Genomic DNA, 13,267 nt, shown 5'->3' on the forward strand with positions numbered 1-13,267 from the left:
TTAATTTAATTTAGATTTATTTTCCCTTTTGGCTTTGGTTAAAGTAATTAGTAACACTTGAGTTATCAAACTCAGCTGTTGATCGAAATTGGAATTCCTTGCTGGTTAATTTGTACTCCAATAACTCTAGTCTTTCCATAGGAGTTGACTAGGACTTGAGGATCAAATTAATTAGTCCACTTGACTCTCCTTTGTTTAGCAAGGGTTAATTAAAGTGGGAGCAGAATCCAATTCTCATCACACCTGATTAGGATAACTAGGATAGGACTTCAATTTCTCATACCTTGCCAAGAGATTTTATTAATTATTAATTTATTTTCTTGTTATTTAAATTACTTGTTCCCTATTTCAAAAGCCCAAAAACTTTTACTCAAAACCAATAATAATTCATACTTCCCTGCAATTCCTTGAGAAGACAACCCGAGGTTTAAATACTTTGGTTATAAATTTTATTAGGTTTTGTTACTTGTGACAACCAAATTTTTGTATGAAAGGATTCTCTGTTGGTTTAGAAACTATACTTACAACGCGATTATTTTTGTGAATTTCTTTACCGATAGAAAATCCGATCGTCAAGGATCATACAGCTTGCCATTGAAGGAAGCCATGCATGTTTGGAGAAGAAGATAGTAGGAAAGCAGAGATTCAGATGACAGAGCATCTCCGGAACCTCATCCTGTTTCTTATTACTGAATCACAAGTACTATTTATTTTATGTTATTTATTTTCATAAATAAAATCACTCTTATCATTAATATCCTGACTAAGATTTACAAAATAACCATAGCTTGCTTCAAGCCAACAATCTCCATGGGATCGACCCTTACTCACGTAAGGTATTACTTGAACAACCCAGTGCACTTGCTGGTTAGTTGTGCGGAGTTGTGAAAAGTGTAATCATAATTTCATGCACCAATGCATAATCAAATAATTTCACATAAATGTATATGATGTATACCTGTCCTACTGGCCCTGAGCTCAAGTGTCGGTTACATTGCAAGAACCTGACACATCCGGTTGCTAACTTGGACATTGTCTCTCTATTGTGCATCCCCAGGAGGCATTACCCCGAGCTTATCACATGCCGGTCTAAGTGGGATTAGTGCCTTGTACCTTCTCCTGGAGGCATCTATTCGGGAATTGCGAGCCCAGCCACCCTTACGATCAGAGACAGCCACAAAACAAGCGGAATCAACCACCGTCCTTGTTTTGGCATAACTCAGCTCAGTGCACAAGTGAGATTCACCACCGTCCTTGCCACGTCCTTGCCAAGAGTAAACAATAGTAAAATACAAGAAGGTTATACCACTGACCTTGCCATAATACATCTCAGTCCATCATCAGTCTTGTTATTCATGTCTTATGTCAATTTAATATTCAGTACGTTTAATACTCACAAGCTTTCATCAACCTATCATTATCTTTATCACTCTAATCCACAATTTTATTCAAATTCATTAATTTCATCCCTTAGTTATGCTCACACTCACTCCTAAGCCTAAAAACTAGCTAGTGGCCATAAACAGGGGTTACAAAGGTGAGAATGTGCATTGGATAGGAAAAAAGTTAAAATAACATTTTCTTGAAAAATAAGACAATCGTGCGTACACATGCCTCATGCGTATGCACGAGCCCCCTTTTGGCATGTACGCGTGGAACGTGCACGAAAAATATTCAATTTTGTAATGCAAGTTGCGCGTACGCATGGGTTGTGCGTACGCATGACTTGACTTTTGTGCGTACGTAGGGTATGCTCACGAAACTCTTTCAATTCTATAAACCCCTCATGCGTACGCTTGGGTCATGCGTATGCATGACCTCAATTTTCTGCAACTTATGCAGAATTCAGTTTTTTTAACCATAACTTTAAATGCGTATAACGTTTTCGTTAAAAATTATTTTTTGTTCGTTCCTTGAACGTCATAAACTAAACATACCTAATTTTCATTTAAGACAAGTTTCACAAAATTTAAAGGTCCGAGAACCAACTTATGCCCCGTCGAAGTTGGTTAAAAATATATTTTTGACAAAGTTACACATTTGCTCAATTTTCTCAATTCTCAATCCAACTCAATTCCATACCATATCAAAACCTTTACTAAGCATACTCAATCATGCATTCATCAATTCTCTACCTCTTTCTAACCATTTCCACATCAAAATCAACCAATCAAACATATGGCATATGAACTCATACAACCATCATTCCATTCAATCAACAACACATAACTCTCATAATTCTAACATTCATAATCAACTATGAATCAATCATCTCACACCACTTACCTTCACTTACCTAATAGGGGATTCCTCACCCTATAACGGTCTCTGGCCCAATTTAGCATCAATTATATTTACAATTAATCATATCACAACAATTGAATCATGCATACTCATACATATATGGTGCGCACGAACCCCCACACCTTCGTACAGTAGTACCAGCAAGTGTACTAGGTCGTCCAAATAATACCTGAGCGAGTCAGGGTCGATCCCATGAGAATTGAGGTTTGAAGCAAACTATGGTTATCTTGCAGACCTTAGTCAGGCGGAATTTGAAGGTTGTTAGAATAGTTGTCAAATTTTCATTAAAAGGAATATTGGATGTAATATTCTGTAAATAAAAAGGAATCAATAATAGGGAAAAGGTAAAGGATCGGAGTTGCTTTGTCTTTCTGAATTAACTCCGGTATTACTGCTCTCTTTGCTTGTGAGTGATTTCTTCAATGGCAGGCTGTATGTGATTGACACTGGTTTGAGCAGCTGCCAATACTCCTCCAGATCTGAACCACAGGTTTAGTGCGGATCCATTCTTATTGAGGGTGAAGCTCATACAGTCCATTCTCCTTAAGGATCATACTCCAAACGCCACACACAAGGTCGAATCTTCCGGATCAGAGAATGCTGCTTCTATGAATTCTAGCCTCTACCACAGAGACCCTAATCTCCCCAAAAATTGGCTAAACTGATGTCTCGAGAAGTCCCCAACGAAGTCGTGGATTAGCCATCTGAGAGACGTATATTCAAGCTATTGGTTCATCATTGTCCGATGAAAGACGCACTTTGAACAGATGTAGATGCGGGTGTTTGTCAGGCACGTTCATCTTAATGTGATGAAAAGAGCTAATTGTCACTGATCATCCTACTAACCACGTTGAAGTACGAATATACATCTTAGAATTAATCAAACACGGATCGAAGAGAAACATTAGTATTTTTATTAATTCATAGGACTCAGCAGGGCTCCTCCCATCAACCTAGGAGGTTTAGAAACTCATACTGAAGGTAAACACAAAGTAAAAACATGTATGGTATGCAAATATGGTGGTTAAAGGTCTGAATAACATAAATTTAATCCCTTAAATGCTAAACAGATGACTAATAAGGGTAAAATAGTCTTTTTAGTGCTAAAATCCACTTTTGGGGCCCAATTGGTGAGTGTTTGGACTGAGCTTTAATGAGATCCACATGCTATGAGGTCTTGGGCACGGAACGCCAGCTAGGGGGTCCTCATTGGGCATGTAGACGCTGGTCTCTGTAACGACCCAACTTCCAGAACGTCATGATCGTACCGAAAGTAAGGCGTTACCAACCTGCTTTCCTTTATTAACTATTTACTATTGAGCCTTTAGTTCGATATCATGATTTAATTTTATAGAAAATTCCAGAAAAATTTTGTTTTTATTAACTAAAATCATATAGCAAACATCACCTAGTAGTAATAGTCACATAATTATTAATAGTAATAAATATCATACAAAAGAATTTAAATAAAATTCAGGTACAACTCCTATCCCTCTACATAAAATAAAAACTAAAGCTACAAAGGCGAGGGAATTCTATGAAAGAAACTCAAGTCATAAACTTAACTCGTAAATAAGTTCTATAATCGCCCGCAACTTCAAACGGAGTCTTCGAACTTGTGTCACTGAAAGGATGGAAGATTTTGGGGTGAGAACAAACCACACGTTCTCAGTAGGAAATGAGAATGCCGTAAAAGTAGTGATTAATATGCAAATAATTAACTTTGCTTAATAAATCATCCTAGTCAAACCCCTTTGAAATACTTTTTAATATTACTTTAGATAAATAATTACTTTCTTTAAATTTCTAAACCCAAAACAGATTTCAATCACAATTTGTCATGTTAAATATCTTTCAGCCACATAATTGATTCTCAGTCACAATTGATTCTTACACTACAAGAAAATAAGCTTTTTGCTACGCTTTTAAAGCGTGGCGAAAAGTCCAAAAAAGCGTAGCGATAGCTTTTTGCCACGCTTTTTGAGCTACCGGCACGCTTTTGAAAGGGTCACAACTGTAAGGGTGCCAGTTGCTCTATCGTCACGCTTTTCGTGACCTATTGGCACGCTTTTTTTCTAGCCACGCTTTTAAAAATTGCCACGCTTTAAAAGCGTGGCCATATGTGTGAAATATTGCTTCGCTTTTAAAGCGTGCCAATAGCAAGATATGGCTACGCTTTTAAAGCGTGCCAATAGCATGCCATATGGCTACGCTTTAAAAGCGTGCCAATAGCAAGACATATGGCTACGCTTTTAAAGCGTGCCAATAGGTGTAAGATACAGCTACGCTTTTAAAGCGTGGCTGTAGATGCGCACTGTAACGTATATCGCCACGCTTTCAAAGCGTGGCAACAAGTAGAGATATAGCTACGCTTTAAAAGCGTGCCAATAGGTGCTGAACTAACTTACAGCAACGGTTATAAAGCGTGGCTATTGATTGCTGTTGTACAATATGGCCACCCTTTTAAAGCGTGGCTGTAAAATAGTTCAGTACCTATTGGCACTCTTTTTTTAATAAACCTTACAAAATCATAGATAATTTTAAAATTTAAAAGATGACTACTAATTTTAAATCAAGTAATCCTTGCTTCATAAACTTGTCACAGAAAAAGTGTTTGATCACATGTTAGTTATACTCTAACAAAATACCAAAAATCAAAGTCTCATCCACTAGCAGTTTCCTAATACATGAATTACAATTCCAACATGGGTTACATTATCTACTTCCTTTACACTTCATTACAAAATATAAAACTTCATGATTTCTGATCATCATTGTGAGCGAAACTATTTTCAGCACTTCCCTGCATAATTTTAAATACTGTTGTGTTAGTGCATCTTATACCAAACCAAAAAATGAAGAGACATATATTATCAACAAATGAATGTTATAGTCGTTCAATAATTGTAACCAGCAAAGGCTTTTCTTTCATTGAAAGCCACTATACTTTTTTTGTTCTTAAAGTTTTCAAAAAAAGTGTCACATGTTTCTGCAACTGTCACATGTTTCTCAACAATGGCATGTATCACCCTAACTCCTAATATATTTCACAACCAAATTAACCATTCTTGTAAGCCCTATACTTGCAGTCACATGCACATGCACCATAAGTTTATACTAGCATCTGGAAAATCAATACAAATTGCATATGGATCAATTCTATAACCGATCCCCAATAACTAAATCAAGCAAAATGAGATATACCATGAGAGCCATTAATTCCTTCTGGAGTCTGCAAAAATCAAAACAAACAAAACCATTAAAATTCAATTATGGTTTCTTTTCTTTTCCTTTTTCCAATTTGATTAGGAAAAAGTGCAAATCTTCAAAGATTTCTCGTGTTTTCCAAAATTGAGTAACAATGCCACATTAGATACAAAACAAAACACTACTAAAAAGTCAACAACTTTGAATTCAGATTCCAATTCAACATCATTAGCACCATTTATAATCTTTTATCTCACTATCAAATGTCCAAAATCAACAACAACAATAAGTCAACTACTTTGAATGGAAATATATCGAATATCCAAAGATAGTGACTTACATCTTTGGGTGGAATATGAGTTGATTCGGAGGAGCGGGGAGTATTTCTCGGTCTGCTACTTGAGGCATCCAAAGGAGAATTTTGGGCAGCTTGCACTAAGGCTGCTACCTTTTCCTCAGTCATTCCAGGGTTGACTTGGTGCACCAATACCTTTAATAAACTACATACACCGTCCATCTTCTTCTCTAATGATTCAACCTTGTTGTTGTATTCAACTTTGACTTGTCGAATCTCCTCATCCTTTTTAAGAGAGCTTTTTGTAATCGAAGTCCCATAACAACGAACTTGACCTGGTTGGTCCTTTCCTAACACTCCTACAAATGCATCCTCATCATTTTCCCCGGCTTCTATGTAGGTTTGAAGTTCAGCCTGTCAAAAGTGAGGAGCAATAAAATACAAAGCCGCATTAACTCAATATTAATAGAAATCACTATAGAATTTATATTGTACAAATCCAAATACAAATACAAATAACTTACAATTGTGCTTTGCGTTTTAGCATCAATTTCTTTTCCTTTCTTACTTGTGCGAGTTGCTATGAAAACTTTAACTCTTGATGGTTCTTCACTATTCTTTTTAGAGTCGCGCTAGAGTACATATAGAAAAATTTACATGAAGCATACTAACTAGAAAACTATAACCTGAATATAAATGAGAAATCACAAAAAATAAGTTATATTACCAGCTGCTTGCGCACTATTCCAAAATTTGTGGAACCCATCCGGTGAGGACATGTTTGCTTTGACCTATTTTCAGCATTCTTAGTAGACACAGCCTAAATATAAACATGAAAAAGAGATGTTATTATTCTTAATAAACATGTTTTCTTGTTTTTTCAAAATCACACTACCTTTTTCCAAAACACCAAGTTTAATCACATAAAGAACTAAAAGACAATATTACCTTAATAGTCGGAAGACACCAATACCGAATTAGTTTGCGAAATTGAACCTCAAGGATCTCTAACGGTCAGTTCTTTATCATTTCTTTCTTTGTGTTGTACTTCAAGAAATGTTCCTTTTTTATTTTGCCTTTGTATTTTTTCCATGCACGACAAAATCCGTTCATTACCCACGGCTTTGAAGTTATTGGAAGAATGAATTTTTGCTAAACAAGACAACAAATTAGAATGTCAAAGGTTAGCATAAATAAAGTAACAAATAAATCTTAAAAAAATTATCTATAATTCTATATTTACATACATTGGCATACTCCCACATGTCCTCTTTGAGGTTTTTAGGCACACCATGCCAACTAGTATATAGCAAAGTCACAAAACGAGAATTTCTAACTATTGTACCCAAGAGTTGGTTGAGGTTAGATACAACCTCCTTGGTTGGACCTATAGGCTGCCCTCCAAAAAATTCCACCTCCCGTCGATCATTAAAATCAGTGGCATGAAGCTTTTTGCACATAGTCTTTCGACGAGTTTTCTTCTTTATTGTGCCTAAGTCTGATTAAAATAACAGAATTTTAACTCAAATCAACTTAGAAGTAATACAAGCTATATTTTGACAATAAGGTAAAACAAGAAAAGCACCTTCATTACAAGCTTGTTCTCCATTACCCTCATCATTTGCAGCATCATCAAGCTCATGTTTCTCATCTTCCTCATCTTCTTTATCTTCCAAATTTATCCCATGTACCTTAAAATACATGTCAAGACTCATTCCTTTTTTTGTTGAAACACACTCATCATTGTTTCGAGGGACTCTGTTGAATCTTGTTTGGACATCTTCATGCAAATATCTTGAGCAAAAATTAATACACTCATTCGCCAAATATCCTTCAGCAATGGATCCTTCTGGATGACTTCTGTTACGAACATACGATTTTAGTGTGCACATATATCGTTCAACAGGGTACATCCAACGATATTGAACTGGACCACCTAACCTCACTTCATTTGCCAAATGGATAGGCAAGTGCACCATTATGTCAAAAAAGCTTGGAGGAAAAATCCTCTCCAATTGGCATAATGTCTCAGCAATCTCTACTTCTAAGTTAACTATATCATCTATGCTAATTACCTTCTAACATATTCGGCGAAAAAATAAACATAATCGAACTAAAGCGATGGCAACATGGTCAGGAAGTATGCTCTTGATCGGTACTTGCAACAATTAATGTAACATGAAATGAGCATCATGGGTCTTGTAACCAGAAATCTTCTTTTCTGTTTGCTGCACACATCGAGCAATATTGGAAGCGCTGCCGTCTGGTAATTTTGCCCCTTTTAACACACTACAAAAGATTGTTTTCTCTGCTGCAGTCATTGAGAAGCATGCCTTTGCTAACTTAGTTCTTTTACCATCATTCGTATCTCTTGGTTGAAGGTTTTTCCTGATACCCATGTCTTTAAGGTCAAAACGCGCAGCTGCATGATCTTTTGTCTTTCCAGAAATATCCAAAAGTGTTCCAATTATGCTATCAACTATATTCTTCTCTATGTGCATGACATCAAGGTTGTGTCTAAACATGTTGAACTTCCAATATGGTTAATAAAAAAAGATTGACCGCTTTTTCCAATTTGAAATGCCATTCTTTGATCTCCTTTGCTTCTTCCCAAAAGAATTATCTACCCTTTGCAATATATGAAATACAGTTGTTCCATCTAACAACTGCAGTGGAGACCTAAGTTCAGTTTTTCCATTGAAAGATCTTTTATTATGTCTCCATGGATGGTTCATGGGTAAAAACCTTCGATGATCCATATAAACAGTCTTGTGGCTATGTTTTAGATATATAGAAGAAGTCTCATCATTACAACATGGACAAGCCAATTTTCCCTTTGTACTCCACCCAGATAATATAGCATACGCAGGGAAGTCGTTAATTGTCCATAAAAGACATGCTCTCATGTTGAATGTTTTGTTCTCTTTGGAATCATATGTTTCGACACCTAACTCCCACAATTCTTTTAATTCTTCAATTAGTGGTTGAAGAAAGACATCAATATCATTTCCCGGTGATTGTGGGCCAGGAATGAGTAAAGAGAGCATAAAATAATCAGGCTTCATGCTCATCCAAGGGGGTAGATTATACACCATCAGAACAACAAGGCATGTACTATGTGTACTACTCAAAGTTCGAAACAGATTGAATCCGTCGCTTGCTAAGCCAAGTCGCACATTACGAGGCTCCTTTGCAAAATCTTCATGTTGACTGTCAAATGCTTTCCAAGATTCACCATCGGCAGGATGCCTTAACGACCCATCTTTAACACGTTCATTATGATGCCAAGACATAGCTTCAACCGTCCTTGTGCACATAAAAAACCTTTGAAGTCTGGGAATTAGGGGGAAATGCCTTAGAGTTTTTGCAGCAACTTTACGAGGCTTTTTAGATGAGGTAGCATCGTCCTCTTCTACGTGATGCTCAATATAACGGGATGTTCCACAGACATGGCAAGATGAGTTATTCTCATGCCCGTTCCGATACAACATGCAATCATTGGGACATGCATTGATCTTTTGGTAGTCAAGACCCAAATTCTTCACCATATTCTTCGTTTTATCAAAAGAAGTAGGAATATTCAAATGTGGCATTCCTTCTTTCAATAATTCTAAGAGAGAAGTGAACGACGCGTTACTCCAACCGTGCAAGCATTTTAACAAGTAAAGACGGATGGTAAAGGATAATCTTGTGAATCCTTTCCATCCAATCCTTGGACACATCCATCAAAAACCTATATATTTCAAATAGATAGCTAAGTTTCTAGTTTGAAGTCTTTACTGCTAGTCTCACTAACTGCGAGTCTAGCTTCCTAATTAACTAAGAGACAAAATTTTCCAAGTCTCCAAAATACTTTGAAGGCATTGGACATAAAATAGCGAAGAAAATTAAATTTTAGCAATTCTTAAAGAAGGTCCTGAAGTGAGTGCCTCAGGAAAGCACTTAAGTTGTCCACATAACATTAATAACAAATTAATAGATGTATTTAAATTCGCATGAACCAACCTTAAATACTGTCTTAATCTGTACAACACCAGCACCAAAGTAGTAGCGCAGCAGAAGCAGAATTAGAAAGGTAGCAGCGGCAGCGAATAGCAGTTCGGCAGCAGATAATCAGTACCACATCAACATCAAAGCAATACCACAGGAGCAGCAGAATAAAAGAAGTGGTAATAGCAGTGGATAGATAACTATCAAAAGCCTGTTGGAAAGCATAAAATTAAAATGCTGTTGAGAATTAAATTTTTTTCTTACTTTAAAACATAAAAAATACATGAATATAAATTCTTTTGAGAATTTTAATTCTCATCTTCAACTAGGGTGAGAGTGGCCCCTAACACTTGTTAGCCTATTTTTTTTTACCGAAAAAAATAGCCATCATAGCATGTAGCAACCAACCTGCAATTTAACACATTTCTTGATTATTTTTCACTGTTATATAAATTGTTTTATGAATTATTAGTACTATTTCAATTTTGACTTAAAACTAGCAAGTATGTCTCAACTCTAATTTCTCTGAGATTAAAGTATATCTAGGCTGTGATTTTTCAATAATCTAATTTTAGGTCTCCTGATAAGTATACTTTAAATACAATCATTCTCAAGCCATAAGGTAATCATAATAATAATAAACTTCTACCTAAGAATAACTGTATTAATTAAACATTACTCCATCAAATACAAATAGCAAAGCATGAAAAATTATGCAACTCTCTTTTTCTGACCACAGCAATCACCTTGGAAAGACATGAGCAAGCAACTCAGAATCAGAGTGTTAATCCTGTAGTGCTCTTTCTTCACTTTCTTCTACATTCTGCAGTGTAAAAAATATTTTCAAGTAGTATTCAGAAAATGCAGAATGAAAAGAATAAGAACTCCACAATCCAAACTATCATATGTAATGTCGGTGGCATATGGCAAGAAACAGTTAAAAATAGTTGAAAGTTTAAGAAACCAAAGTATAAACAAAGTAGTACCATAGGAGCAGCAGAATAAAAGAATTGAAAATAATTTCATACCCTTAGCTTCAGATCCATTTTTATCCATTCAAACATACAACAACAGGTCATATTTATATTTTTGTTAAGAGTTTTCATTCATCAACATTTAATATTTTAGTCATATAATAATATTGTAGGATAATGGTCAATTTAAAAGACTAAAATCTAATCAGTTTTTTTTAAGATACTATATGTTAAAAAAAACTAACTATATATATTTTTTATATATTTTATACACTAGCATAACAACAGCTCAATGAAAGCAACAAAAGAAAACTGTTTAGACAGAAGGCAACTAGAGTTGTTAGTTAGCTAAATGCCTAAATGTTTTGCGTTTATTTAATTAATTAATTAATTATACTATTCAGTCACGCTTAAACAAATCCCAGAAGCTTTTCCATGCATGAACAGAAAAAGAGTCCTCAGCTTGTTATATTGTAATATATATATAAAATATAAATATGAACTTGGATAGAGAAACAAGAATTCAGAATTGTGAACATGCATAAACCAGAGAGGAATATCAAAGAGGCATGCATATCAGAGAGCACTTGGCGTGCATTAATACTGATAATAACAAATAGCATAAACCAAGCAAACTAAATACACCAATTCACAAAATTTAATATTAAAAGCACAAACAGTGGCAATCGGCAAGAATTAGTATCCAAATCTAGTAATAATAATCCAATAATTCAAGACAAAGACACCAGTAGCATCAATTCCCAAAGCCTTTACAAAATTCAGAAAACAGGGAAGGAGAAAGAAAAAAGAGGTAATACCATCAGCAGACATAGCAAAAACTAACAAGTTTCTTGGAGTCTTGTGGTGCAAATGGTAGAGCTTTGAAGAAATTGAATTTGTGAGATTGCTCCCTGAATTTGAGAAACAAAATTTTTTTACTATTTATCCAAAGTAAATTACAACATATCAGCATGAAAGCCTTATGCATGGCACATATAATAAATCCTATAGGAAGGAAATAGATTAACCCATGAGAAAGAAATAAAAGAAAGATAAGAGAATTCAGAGAAGTGTGTTTATAAGGAAAAAAATCTTAAACCAAGGATTGAATCTTGGAAGTTAATTTTTATCTTGTAGGTACGGTTTGGAAGATAGTCGCAGGATACAATGGAATCAGCAGTTTGAACAGCACACAATTTCAGGGGAAATCATACAAGAGTATGAAAAATTGCCGTGCATATACAGACGTGAATAGACTAATAGTCAGATGTCGAACATAAAATTTGCACCCCAATAATGTAAGATAAGAAATTCTCAGTTGAAGTTCAATCTAGACTAGGAAATATACAGCTACCTGAATATTTACAATAAGAATAGAAGGACCATCCCCAGGTATGCTGATAGAAGGAACTCCTAAAAAGCGCGCAATATGTTCAATTTTGAGCTGAGACAGAAAGAGGTCTGCTCCAAGGGAATAGAAAGCAGCATTGGTTGGCGCAAATTCTTTCTTCTTGTCCCTGCCAACCAAGTCCAAGCAACAATGAATTCTAGCACTATCAATAATGAAAAATTTTGTTTTTGTCATGATATCCTCAATATGAGGGTGATCATAACCCAAAGGTTAAGCATTAATCCCCCCCTAAATTGTGTGTATACAAAAACAAGTATTTTGTACCAACCTAAAGCAGTTTTTCCCTCTGACTTTGAATGAACTTGGCTCAATTAATGACCAAGAACTAGGGCTTTGTTTCCCTATTGAACAAAATGGAATTGACAAACCTGCTATTGGCTTTAGTTTAGGTGCCTTGGGTGAAACTGAAACAAATGAGACCAGAGTGAGAAACAAGAAAAACTACCAAAAAACAAGGGTAGTAAACATCCGAAAACTAAAAGCAAATAAACTTGGAAACTAAATTTTCATGTTCATTTATTTTAACTTCTTGTCTTAACAGCTGGGGAAATAAAAGAAGCTTAATCATTCACAAGAAACACCTTTCTTGCACTCATTCTAACTCTTCTACTGACATAAAATAGAAAAATAAACAAAATTAAGAACAAAATAGCTTCCCCTGCAGAAATAAAATATAAATTAGCTCTACAACCAACCCTGATTCCAATGCAGAATTTTAAAATCTTTTGGCTGATCTTGATCTTGGTTGCTTATGCACAAAAAATTATAAGTGACCTTTAATTTTCTGCTACTGTTGCTAGGTCTCTAATGCTAGAAGGAGAGTAAGCCACAGTATATTGCATTCTGAGGCAAAGAGCTCTTTTGAACACTTACTTCACATTATATAAGCCCACCCGCACTTCATTCCCTTTCTTAAGCATAACAAATTGTTCCCAACTTTAAAACAAACTAAAATTTTATGTGTTATTTTCCTTTTCAAATCTCAGATGGTCTTATGTATTGGGTTTGAAACCAGTGCTCTTTTCTTTCCAAATGATGCATTTCTGCTTTATTTCTACTAAGACTCAGTCAAATAAAGCAAAACAC

General features: G+C 35.3%; 2 protein-coding genes and 1 long non-coding RNA gene across 3 annotated transcripts; all 3 read right to left on the bottom strand.

The window, feature by feature from the left end:
* On the bottom strand, positions 5,489 to 7,785 carry LOC110272063. The gene is made up of 6 exons (XM_021123869.1): positions 7,392 to 7,785; positions 7,054 to 7,304; positions 6,534 to 6,626; positions 6,331 to 6,438; positions 5,852 to 6,220; positions 5,489 to 5,536 (listed from the first exon to the last, which is right to left on the bottom strand). Exons 1-6 carry the CDS (start codon positions 7,783 to 7,785, stop codon positions 5,489 to 5,491), a joined length of 1,263 nt encoding a protein of 420 aa, XP_020979528.1.
* LOC110272064 lies at positions 7,975 to 9,354 on the bottom strand. Its single transcript, XM_021123870.1, has 2 exons — positions 8,369 to 9,354; positions 7,975 to 8,323 (listed from the first exon to the last, which is right to left on the bottom strand). Exons 1-2 carry the CDS (start codon positions 9,352 to 9,354, stop codon positions 7,975 to 7,977), a joined length of 1,335 nt encoding a protein of 444 aa, XP_020979529.1.
* LOC110262918 lies at positions 12,213 to 12,718 on the bottom strand. The gene is made up of 2 exons (XR_002347931.1): positions 12,450 to 12,718; positions 12,213 to 12,287 (listed from the first exon to the last, which is right to left on the bottom strand). It is a non-coding gene; the product is annotated as an uncharacterized LOC110262918 (long non-coding RNA).

This window comes from Arachis ipaensis, chromosome B05 (assembly GCF_000816755.2).
Source record: "Arachis ipaensis cultivar K30076 chromosome B05, Araip1.1, whole genome shotgun sequence".
NCBI lineage: Eukaryota > Viridiplantae > Streptophyta > Magnoliopsida > Fabales > Fabaceae > Arachis > Arachis ipaensis.